This window comes from Limulus polyphemus, unplaced genomic scaffold (genome assembly GCF_000517525.1).
Source record: "Limulus polyphemus unplaced genomic scaffold, Limulus_polyphemus-2.1.2 Scaffold1810, whole genome shotgun sequence".
In the NCBI taxonomy this organism is placed as follows: Eukaryota; Metazoa; Arthropoda; class Merostomata; order Xiphosura; family Limulidae; genus Limulus; species Limulus polyphemus.
Genome location: NW_013667420.1, coordinates 170,087 through 182,717, shown reverse-complemented (window position 1 = coordinate 182,717; position 12,631 = coordinate 170,087). Strand labels below are relative to the sequence as shown.

The 12,631-nt window shown below is 29.8% G+C and overlaps 2 protein-coding genes across 2 annotated transcripts in view; one reads left to right on the top strand and one right to left on the bottom strand.

Annotated features, from left to right (window-relative positions):
• Positions 1 to 588: 588 nt before the first annotated feature.
• LOC111087162 (angiomotin-like) overlaps positions 589 to 12,631 on the top strand; it is a 15,757-nt gene continuing 3,714 nt past the window's right edge. The window contains exons 1-6 of the mRNA XM_022392834.1: positions 589 to 757; positions 1,097 to 1,210; positions 1,891 to 1,958; positions 9,539 to 9,673; positions 11,685 to 11,878; positions 12,264 to 12,412. Of these exons, the coding sequence (XP_022248542.1) occupies positions 698 to 757; positions 1,097 to 1,210; positions 1,891 to 1,958; positions 9,539 to 9,673; positions 11,685 to 11,878; positions 12,264 to 12,412 (720 nt within the window). The 5' untranslated portion in view covers positions 589 to 697. The remainder of the gene's footprint in view (positions 758 to 1,096; positions 1,211 to 1,890; positions 1,959 to 9,538; positions 9,674 to 11,684; positions 11,879 to 12,263; positions 12,413 to 12,631) is intronic.
• The window catches only part of LOC106465008, a 106,637-nt gene continuing 105,890 nt past the window's right edge, over positions 11,885 to 12,631 (bottom strand). Inside the window, exon 6 of the transcript XR_002611886.1 lies at positions 11,885 to 11,962. The gene's annotated coding sequence lies outside the window, so the exon portion shown is untranslated. The remainder of the gene's footprint in view (positions 11,963 to 12,631) is intronic.

Below are 12,631 nucleotides of genomic sequence, written 5' to 3'. Positions count from 1 at the left end.
ACACACACAACTGTGTCAGATTAAAGTGTTGTTTTTGTTTGGTGTGTGAAACTACCAAAATTTGAATATTCAAATGTGGGTAACCAAAGGATGACAAGTACTAGTATGTTTTTAAGATACATAAACAGATAATCAAGTGATAGCTATTATTACTTCACAAAAGTTGTTATATGGTCATATACATATATATAATAATCTTTACAAGAGTTATTAATAAATTTTATTGACATTGAAAAAGTAAAATAAAATAGAAATAGAAGTTGATAAATTTTAATCTATAAATACTTTTAATATATAAATAGACGTTTTATGAAATAAAAACTTACTTATCCACTACATTAAATTGATGGTTTGATGATATTAATATGTTTGTAAAATAAAAACTTAAAAGATGTTTTAGAGAGATAGAAAATCTGTAACTCCATATGAAGATTTTTTCCATTTGTCACACAGTACTTACTTTGTTTATATCTAGTTGTTGAAAAATTTTTCTAAAGCTTTTTTATGTGCTAAAAAAATGATTTTTTCCGCTGTAATCCAAAGTGCACGATTGTGAAAGTTGTAATACATCTTAGTGGTGTTTCTTTTCTTTTTTTATAAATTTCAGTGTCGCAAAAAACAAGTCTATGTTGAAAGAGCTGCACAGCTGCAGAAGGCACTAGCTAATTTGCAGGTAGCAAGTGATCGTCGGTTGCAGATGGAGAAGAAAGTTCGGGAGCAGCTAGAAGAACAAATTACAATTCTCAAACATGACAAGGTTTGATTTCCATTTAATACAAAAATAGTAAACATTTTATCATCAAACTATTTACTGGATTTGCCAAGATAAAATTTTGAATGTATGAATATTTCTTTAATGTATGTAAAAAAAATTGTATAAATTCAATTCTTAATGGATTATTGACAAAGTCGAGCATTCATACTTTCAATGACATTGTTTCAGGTAAAGTTAAGAAGAAAAAAGGTTATTTATGGCTCATATTTTTTATGATTTTATTTTTGCATGCAGTGTTGTTGAATTCCTTATTATGTTAGTTTTTGGTAAATAAATAAGATTTCTCAAAGGCAGTTTATTGAAACCACTTTAACATGCTAGGAAGGAAAGCCAACTCCACAGCTAAATGGAAGTAATATTGAATTAGAAGATCTGAAGAGAATAATTAGGGAGTATGAAGAAAAACTTTTAAAGTTGGAATCAGAAGTGAATGAGGTGAGTATGAAAATAAGTCATTCATATTTTCTTCAAATAATGCTTATTACATCACTTTATTCACAAAAACTAACATGGACATTATATTGCATATTTATGATAGTTAAAATCCTTTGATAATTATGATCAATTATTTTCAGAAAAAGAAAATATATATATATATATATATAAAACTGTTGTCGAACTATATTTATTCAGGAATACTGATATGTTTAAGAATTATTTATTCTTTTTCACTGTATTTCAGCAAGCTAATCAAGCCTTTGATATAATTAATTTTTGTAGGCTAATGCATTTTTCTCTTACCATCCACTCTATCATGTTTTGAAGCAATGAGTTAATCACACTTTAATCTGTGAAGTCAGTGTTTTCCTAGTAACACTATATTGGATTTATTCAACTTTTAATCATTTTTTGAGGTGAGTAAATGTAGAGTAAAACTAACAAACTCATAGTAACAGTTTTATTCGTTGTGAAATATTCCTCAGTACAGCCAAAAATTACCATCAGTTCTCAACATACTCTCTGCAGAACTCGAGTATACCACCTAAAGCGTCTTAGTACTTTGCAATTATAGTTTACTTACCATAATTAACTCAAGTTCTCAGTTGGCTCTTAATGGAAGTTATTAACATCTTGTCATGTAAATTGTTTTAATAAACAACTTGTTCTTCATTTAGTGGCAACAACGATACCTTGAAGAATCCACATTGCGACAAATTGCAGTAGATGCAGCATCATTACCAAAGTAAGTACTTTATTTCTTAACTTTATGAGACAGTAAAGGAATTTGTATTGTATTTTAGAAGAATGTCTGGTTATTACCATGGCCTGATGGTTAAGTAGCTGGACTTGCAATCAGTGGGTTAATGGATTTGGGAGTGTCATCATGTGACAGTCAGTCCGTCTTTTTGTTGGTAAAGACTAGCCCAAGAGCTGGTGATGTTGACTAGCTGCCTTCTCTCAAGTCTTATCACTTCTAAATTAGGCTTGGTTAGTGCAGATAGCCCTAGAGTAGCTTTGCATGAAATTCAACAAATAAAGAAACTGTTTATTGCCCTGAGGTTTATTATACTTTTCTAAAGATTTAAGTCATTGATAAGAAAATTATTATATATAATAGTGCAATAATAGCATAATTTTAGAATAATTCTATCAGGACTACAGAGCAGATGTCGGGTGTGCACTTGCAACTTAAATTTCTAAATCTAACTGTATTTACACAATTTTAAATCAAAATATTTTGGAATTAATATGATCATTTTGTAAAATTTATTTAGTGTAATTTGTTTGCAGCATATCTATTACAGTTTTTTATTTTTGCCTATCCTAACGCATTGGTTTAAAAGTGATAAAAACAACAACAAAAAACTAATTTTGTGATAATATAATTAGGCATATTTTTGTTTCTCTTGTGAGTTTCCTTCTGTATTACTAGTTTTATTATTACAGCCTTTCCATTCCCCCTTTTATGGTGTCATAGTATGTGGTTTGAAACATAGCATTGAAAATATCTACAGGCAAAGTTTAAATTCCATCTGATAGATCAGATTATAAACTGTTTAAGTAGATTAGAATAAAGTGGTGTGAAAATAAATTTTGTGTTTTATGAGAAAGTTTTATGGAGATTTTGCAGATGAACGAAGAAATTTAATGGGAAATTTAGAAGACTTAGCAACAAACTACAAGGCTGAGAATTTTTTATAGTTTCTTGAAGATGTTTTTATGTTAATTTATTTCTGTTTGAGAGATAAGGAAATTTTCTACTATTTAAAGACATCACATAAGCTTTATTTAGATTTATTGTGTACAGTAGGCAACAACAAAATATTCCAATGACTCAAATAATAAATATTGTTAACTTGCCTGAGAAAGGAAAAGGTCTTAGGTCACCAATAAATATTTGTTAGTTTTTTGCCATGTTTTTTTGTGTAATTTATTGCCAGAAGTGGTGGCTACTGCATTTTAGAAAATAAAGTATCAAAAGAAATTTCTTAATAAATATCAGTGGAAGTTGAAATTGACTGACTATACAAAATGGATCTTTCTGATCAACAATAAAAAGAATTAATCCTAAGAAGAAAGGTAGTATTCTTAATATCTTGTTAAAACAGTGTCACAACAACAAAAATTTTAAAAACTTAAACTATATGGATTATTTTATGCTGAAACTAGTTACTATTTAGTGAATGTATACTAAGTTAAAGCATTTCCACTGTGAGAAGGAAAAAAAAAAAATACCTTTTATATACGGAAACATCTGTTAGCTGAGTTCTTGCACAGATCTTAAAATATAACGTTCATAAATGGAAATATTGGGTCATGTAGATACGTAGATCTTGAAAGTCTAGTTGTTCAGAACTTAATTATTGCAAATGGTCGGTCAACCTTTCATCTCTGTTAAGTGATTCTAGTAATTTTGAGATTTTTATTTGAAGGTACAGATACATTAAACAATTTTTATTGTTTAGAACAGAAAATAAACTGCCTCAAGTTAACAAATTTAATCTAATTTCTAGTTGCAATCAGCATTAAAGAACATTCTTCTTTTGGACCTCTTTATCCGTATTTATTACAAATCAAGCTGAAAATAAGTTATTGTAATTCTTTTATATTTTTTCACATTCTATAAAAGTAATCTTCAAATTGAAATAGTAACCTTAATACTGAGCATTTGAAGCATAAAAAATTACAATGTGGACAGCTTGAAATAAGTGCTAATGTGCAGAGATTCAAATTTGAAATAAGTATAAATGTGCTTGTGACTATAAGAAAGAAAGCTTGGGGAGATTACTTGAACAGGAATGAGATTTTTTTGGTTTGAGTTTCCTACTCTTCTCTTTGCTGAACATTGTTTAATTGAAGAATTTGTCCATTTTACCGGTTATGTAACTTTCAATTTTCAGAGAATTTGGGAATTATAATAGTTTAACATAGGAAACTTGTAAATTAGTGATTTTCTTGGGTTTGTCAATAGAATGGAAACATTATGTCATAGTAAAGAAGTATCTGAGAAACATGTTTAATAGTTCATTGGATTTAAAGTTTTTAGTTAAGAACAAAACTCAAAGACTTTTACAGCTCATTTCAACTATTATCACATCATTTTTGTTTCAAATGTACTAACTCATTCACTTCACGATAGATTTTGGATATATGCACACACAAGTCATGATAGGTTTTTGACTTCTGACAAAATTTCAATGTAGGAGGTAGGAACAGTTCCAGGAATTTGGCTGTGGTTCTGTCTTCAACTTGTTATGGTAACTTGACATCTTCACTGACAAGGGAATCCTCCCCCACTCAGTTGATTTCAAGTTGCTTCAGTATGTTTATCCATCCTACTCCTCCTTCCTCTACTTCAAGTTTCTTATCTTTGTTGCTTTCCCTGTCTTGCATGTTTTGTTCAACTATTTTTTGAATTCTGCTATGTTTCAGTGCAGGGCTATGTTCAGGTATGCCACTTAAAGAACTTGGTGATTCTTCTCTCACCTCACTTTCTTCAGCATAACTTAAGTCATCGGAGTCACTTTCACAACTCACATGTCATGAGATCAAAAATCTGCAACTGTCTCTCTCTCTCTCTCTCTCACACACACACACACACACACACACACACATATATATATATGAAACCTTATGACCACCATAAAAAATAATTTAAATTACCCTTTTTTCTTTCTAGAATGACTGCAAATTGTAACAGGAGACTACAGTCTTTATCCTAAATAGCTTAAAGCATATAACAGTATACTTGCATTTTTTTACTGCCCTTTGAATGACCAGATATGTATAGAGTTAGGGTGAAGAAGATAACAGATAAAATATAGCTTTACTGAAAAAGAAACGTTTGATATTTATTTAGGAGGTTCTAGAAATTATGCAAATGATATTTGACAATTTTCAGATGAAGAAATGCATTTTTAATCTTAACATGCACTTGGAACAATCATCACTCTGACTCCATGTATTCATAGAGAAAGCTTTAGTAAAAATGCTTTATTAAAACTGAATTTTTGGGTACAAAAGACTTGTAATATTTACTGAAAGTTGCAAAATTTCATGAAGATACCCAAAACATATTAAAAATTATAGGATGGAAGTTATGATAGTCATTTTGAGTCATGAACTTGGTCGAATCAGCTGAGCCTATATCGAGAGTTAACAGCAGTTATTTCATTATTTTGCATCATACTTTCAATAAAAAGTTTCAGACTGAAAAAGGCAATATTCAGTAATTGAAGCTTTTTTCTCAGTATTGACCACTATTTTACATGGTTAAAAGTAGTTTCTGTGTACTGTAATATTTTTAAAACAGATCAAATTTTATCCCATGGTTTGGATTATACCTTAACATACATTTTACAAATACAATGCAAGTCTCCCATTTCGTAGGTTAATTAACAATTTTGTTGGACAGTTACTTTGTATAAGCTAGTGTAACTCTCTCCTTGCAATGTAAACTCTCAGTTACTGCTTTACTATATAATGTACTGTTTGTAACAAAGGAATAACTAATATACTGGTTTTTAGCTTTGGTAAAAGTTACCACTTCATCATATTCCACAAATATGGCATGTCTCTTTGTGAAGCTTAAAGTTTTTGTTCATATCAAATGCTTTTTTTAGAAAAAAAATATATTTTAACTGTTATTTTCACTATTGTATCTGTATGGGCTTAGTCAATTTGACCAACCTTGTAACCATCATAAAAACCACCATAGATATAAATTACATATTTTCATTCTAGAATTACTACAAATTATAACACGAAACCACTAATGTTTAGCCTAAATAGCTTAAGTGTTATAATATTATACATATATAAAAAAATTACTATTTTTATTTTATTGACCTTTCAGCAGTGTCTAACTAACATTAGAGAAGTTGAATGCCACAGCACATGGGCACTCATGTTACCATATTCAATAATATAGAACGGGTCTTTACAAAGTGACCTGTCTTGGTTGTGTTCTAGTGGGCCATTATTTTGTTAAATACAGTATCATTTTAGTTATAGTACATTATATATGTATATACATTATTACTATTTACAAATAAGTTCTTAAATTTCAGCTGTTTTTATTAAAACATAGAACAGTAAATAAAGAAGTATAGAAAACAATTGTCTTCTAGTTACGAACTTTGTACTTATTTGCTGCTTGCTGTAATTTGCTAAGCTTTATCAAATTTTGCATGTGGAAAATTTAAAACAAAATAATTTTTTTAAGTTTATATATGCATTTTGAAATAAAAAAAGCATAAATTACTATATCAATACCACAAAATTCCACTATAATTTATCAGGCTTGGTAACTAAGCTGTATTTGGGTCTGAAAAAAAAAAATGATTTTTGAGCTTAATACTGTTTTACCACTTGTAATCTACCATGGAAAGAAAGGGTTTTCCACATAAATACTTCGCAAAGGCTCAGAAAACCATGTGGGGGACATTCCGAGCTTTTGATTGGTTATTCACACATCATAGGCAGAAGATGTACACAAGCAAAAATGGAAGAAGGTGGACAGGGCTATTGTGTTTGATTCAATAAATATAGTGATATCTCAGCAAATAGAAATGATAGGAAGTTCTTATTTTGTTTCCTAACTTGTCAATATTGGTAATTTAAGTTTCTAATACGTAAGAAACTATAGACTTTGGATTTGGACACCACTAACATCTAATCTGAACCAATGTTGCATTCAACATACCATGTGACACACAAAAGTTGATATTTGGAATTTTTTTTTAATATTTGCTTTGAAATTAAGAGATTAACTAATGTATAATACTAAAAGTTGAATTATAATCTACAATTTGATACCAGACTTATTGAATACTTTCATAAATAGTAGTTCAAAAATTTTTGAATGTAAGCCTACAAATGAGATGATATGGCCTTTGTCTCATAACTGTAGGAAGACCTATCTCATGTAGGGTTAAAGAAAAAAAAGCAACTGTCTTTCACAATAAGTCTAATATAGTTCCATTTTTACAAATGCTGCATATGACATAGTATGATGCAGTATACCATTTATACAGAAGCCACAATAAACTTTCTGGTGAGGTCACACAACTTTGAGTACAATTTTTGGCATGTAGCACAAGGTTTATGAAGGTGTTTGAGGCCTTCAATGTATGTGAAGCTGTGTTGAAAACATATAAAAATGTGTATTTTACTTCTGAAATTTTGGAAAAGTCCTCGAAATGGCATCTTCAAGTATAATTGGACAATTGATGAACAGTGGATCATCCTTCATGTGAAAACAATTTCCATTGATTGAATTTATCATCCTGTAATTCATATAATCGAATTCTTTAGGAAAACACCCATTTACGTACATCAGCGTATGGCTCTCAAGTGACCATTGTTAATCCAGCAGTAAATGAATTGCTTATATATGTTTGAAATTTGAGCTGTTAGCAGTGTTTAAGCTTTGCTCTAATATCTCCACATAGAAAAGTTTTCCAAGTTAGGGGAACTCAGTGTTATGTGCTATGACAATCTTCAATTGCAAGCTTTGAAATGTCTAGGACATTTTTATCACTGTTATCAAAATGTAGGTGGAATTATTGACTAATGACTGGTGCTTGTTAGCATGAAATTAGATTTAACAGAATAAATATAGATATCTGTGCCTGGACAACAAGATGACACAGATAATTCAATCATTACAATCACTTTTAAATAAAAAGGAAACTTAGTGATACCACTATTTTTTTATTTTAACCAGAAGGCTGTAACAATAGAAGTAGTATTATCTAAAATAAAATTTCATTCATGTAACTTCATATGGGGAAGATTATAAGTCTCACTTTAAGAAAGTTGCCTTTTATTATAGTTAATGAGAGTCCAAAATCATTTTATTTGTTCAATACCTTATTTTATTATTTGTATATGTTAGAAATTACTATAAATAAACATAAGTCACTGCGCAGTATTTATTGATGTACTGCCATCTGGACTTCAAGTAATATGGGAAGTGTTATGTAAGTTTCAGCATAATTTATGCACAATTGCCAGACAGTTTATTTGTTCACTGGATAGTGTAAAGGTAACAGTGCATATCCAATTATCAAATCTGGTTATTCTGGACATTTGGGCAATGTAAATAAGATACTCTTGCCCATAGAATGTAAAAATGTAAACTGAGGTTTATTCAGAGAAGCAGTATATATATGTATATATGTTTGTGCTTATGTGAGTTATAATAATAATGTTGTGAGAAATACTGCTAAATAAATTCAGCATGTATGTATGTATAGAAATATTCTTCCATTCTCAAAATTTTAGTTTTTTGTCTGATATGTACTCTACAGTAAATAGGTTTGTGAACTTTTCTATCATTTAAATCTACATGTATTGTTATATACCTGCACATACTATATATGAAGAATTAGCTTATTAAAAAGACAATAATTTTTAAAGAACTATACAAGTTTTCACAGTTTTCAAGAAATTCACATTACAATGTTTTTAAAAAATAGACATGCAAATACTGAACTGTTCTCTGTAGCTAGCTTCTGAAGATTGTTCTAATGTCATGTTTTGTTAAAAGTTACTTTCATTCTAAAGTTTCAATTGTGTATCAGAAGCTCCTTTAATAACAATATAAATTGAAATGTGGGGGTGGAGTGAAAAGATTCTCTCGTCTAAATATTTATATTGCTAATTTGTTTTTATTTTGTCAAAAGCATTCCTTTTCTTGTAGAATTTGTAACTGGTAAACTCATTAGCTTAGTTGACCATGAAAATTGCAAGAATGAATCGGATATTGTCTATAAATACAGTTGTAAATTTTGCATAGTTGTTTCAGTTATTTGTTAAGATGAGCAATTATCTTATAATGAAGCATTTTGCTTAACAACATCCCAGGTGTAGGGGTCCTCTCCCACAAAAGTTTAGAAATCTGGGTGTTCTAAGGATCATTTTCAATGTGTCTGTGGGAAAGATACTACTCTTATCAAGTACAGAGACAGTAATCATTTTAATATTTCTTTATATCTTCATATTTAGATAATTGTGTTTTAAAAGGTAACTGGAACTATAGACAAGGTGTAAACAGTTAAGGAAAATATGGAAAAGTTAGGGATTTTTTTTTTTGTAAGTTTTAGAAAAACTGGCATACAGAAAAGGGTGAAGCTCTAATTTATTTGGGTATGTCTCATAATAAGGTCAAGTTATGTGCATCATAATGGTTGTTAGCTGAATAGTATAAAATGTTTTGGCTCAACTTATTTTGTATTTAATACAAACAATGAAAATTATTAGTTTCGTATTCAGTTCTAAAGTTGAATATTTCAATTTATTCCATTTGCTATACTGTAGAGATGCTAAAATAGCAGCCCTGGAAAGGACCTCTCAAGAGAGTGAAAAGTTGATTGCTCTAGTCAGAACAGAGAAACTCAAGCAAATGGATGAGCTGTATGCTGCACATAGAAAGACGACAGAAATGGAAGGACGGTAAGTAATAATGGTATACTCTTTGATGACAAAAATTTAACATACCAAATCAAACAATGATATTTCATGAGTGAGAACGTTTTTTATGCCAAAACAAAAGATGCCATCAATCTAAAAAAGACTTGCTGTGCCATGTGGCTCTCTAGTTCAATTATTTGAGTGTTTGAGGCACAATATCAGAAACACTTTGAAGATCTTCTGTGCATTTCGAAGTGTTGGATAGTCGTATAACATATTAAACTGCTTTGTACTTATGCTGTAATTTCTTACTAACTTATGTTACATAATTTGTTTTAAAGAGCTGATACTACTCTAGTAGCTGGGGAAAGAAATCATCCTCAGGTGTTGGAGGATGGCCCAGTTGTTATGAAAGTGCTATGCTATATCCCTGTTTCTTTGTGTAGAAACAGCAGTGCAACTGAACAATGATAGTTCTAGGACATGTGTTTCATTCTTCTGAACTTCAAGTTTTCCAACCTTGGATTATTACTAAGTACTTTATATTTGTACATTTTTCGGAATCAGTTATGTTTCTTAGGGTATATTCAGACAGAATTTTCAAAAAGCTATGCGTAAAGTATAAAACATTATCACAGACAGTGAGTACCTTTCAAGCAAAAAGTGCACACTGAATATCAGATTTTAAATAAAAGAAAAACAAATGTTTCAACAAGTATTTATACAAAAATATATCATAATTAGTGTTTTAACAAAAATTAAAAAAAGATCCAACTTTAGTTTTTGCACTGCCTCAAGGAGTCTTGCCTGTAAATGATGCATTATTTATTTTTTTTAATTTTTCTGTGCATCCAAAATATTTTATATCTGCTAAGAAGTCACTATCTCTCAGAAATATATTTTTTTCATTTTCTATTAGTGGTTTTATCACTCCTTTATGACATCACAGCTTTGAAAATAACCAGAGCCAGTGCCTAAAAAATGATTGAATATAAGAGATAATGATCTGTCTACAACATCATAGAGTAAATAAAGTGGTCGTAGCCATGATTTGAAGTTTGTCAACATATTAGATGCCTAGACCTTCCATAGGAGTAAACAAAAATCCTAATGCAAAGTTTACAACATTTTGGAACAAACCACAGATATGAGAAATTTTTATAGTTATTTTATGGGTTTTGTTAGGTTTAGCAAGTATGGAATTAAAGATGTGACAAATTATCTGAATGGCACACAGCCTTTTTATTTATTATATTGTTAGGTTTATTCAAATCAAACAACACACACAGATAAAATAATGTATTATTTTATTGTTGACAAAAATCATTGTTCAATGCCTAACAAAGGTAATGATGATATAATCTTGGAAGGTGAGTTCACTGTTCAGCAATAAATATTTATCAGTTTCTCCATGTTTACTTTAATCTATAGCTGGAATTGGTAACTGGTTCAGCCAGCAAAATAAAGTATGAAAAGAAATATATCAATGAATATCAAAAAAGTTTGAAAACAACTCAATATGTAAAATAGTCTTGGTATATAAGCCAAACCATTGTTCCCATTTTATTCAACTGGCAATTTCAGTCAATTAAAGTTCTTAAACCTGCTATGTCTGCCTAAAGTTCTACTGAAACAACATTAAAGGAAGTATTTTTCAAAACAGTGTCTTGCAACAAAATTTTAGAATTGGCATTACCAAAAAAGAAACAATGTAACTACTAAACCAGATTTTGTATTTTTTAAAATAGAAACTAGATACATTTTAGAAAGTGTTTATTCAATTCATAGCAATCTGCTTTATAAATATTTCCACTGTGAGAGTGGTAAAGGTCAGAGGATCAGTGATGCCCTTCCAGTTTGGAAAGGGTGAAAGGGGAGTTTTTGAAAAAAATTTAGCCATTATATTTGTCTTATTTTACATTTTAGGAATTTCTTCCCATTGTCTTTAAGTATTGTTTATAATTTCTGTTAAATAAGTGTATTTAACATTAAGTTATTAAGTATAAAACTAAAACTTAGTTACAGAGAGTATAATATTGAATCTTTGTTTCAGAATTAAAGACCTTGAGTCAAAACTTGCAGAACGAGATGCAATGATCAAAGTTCTTCAGCAGCACTCGCAAGAGAAGAACGAGGTTTTGCAAAATGCAGTCCTTGGTCGACCTTCTTGCCATATACGTGCAGCCAGTACTGTAGGGTTATCCACCAACACATCACATACAGCAACAACTGTTGGTTCTTCTTTGGGTAATGTCTCTTCCTCTTCAATTCTTCATCAATGAATAGGTAGCATAGATGATTCACATGAGTAGACTTTTGTAGATACTGCTTCTATTTAATAGTGTGGTAAATATATATTATTTGTATTGTGTTTAAATCTAAATTAAGCAGAAGTGACTAAACCTATTAAAGATTAAAAAAGAAAATTTTTGAAATATGCTTAGGATTATTATCTTTACATAAATTCATAGAATATGACAGGAGAATAATAAAATTACCTAAAATGTTTTATCACCCCATCTATCAGATGGTTAATAAAGTTTGCCAGTGGATATAACTGACTTTGAAAATGTATTATTTTGGATCCCTGTGTGCCAAATATCTATAAGAAATGTTTGGTTACTGTTTTCAGGTGCTTCTTCTGTTATGAAAGTTAAGTCCAGTGAATGTTTGACCACAGTATCAACAAATGGTGATTTGCCAATTTCAAGCAACTTAAATGATTCGAAGAAAAGTCTTGACGAACAAATGGAAGAGCTTGACTCAAGGTTATCTAATAAGGTATACAGTTATTAACATGCTTAAATATAAGATATGTGACGTGAATTTGCTTATAGGATTATTATATTTCAGTATTTTTATAGAATTAGAAATATTTTTCTAAAATGTGGTAATAAAATATCACCACTAACAATGTTCGTATACACCTGCAAAGTACTTGAAAAATGACTTTATTTGATAATGTTTGCAGTGCTTGAAAAATCAAGAGTTTTGTATATA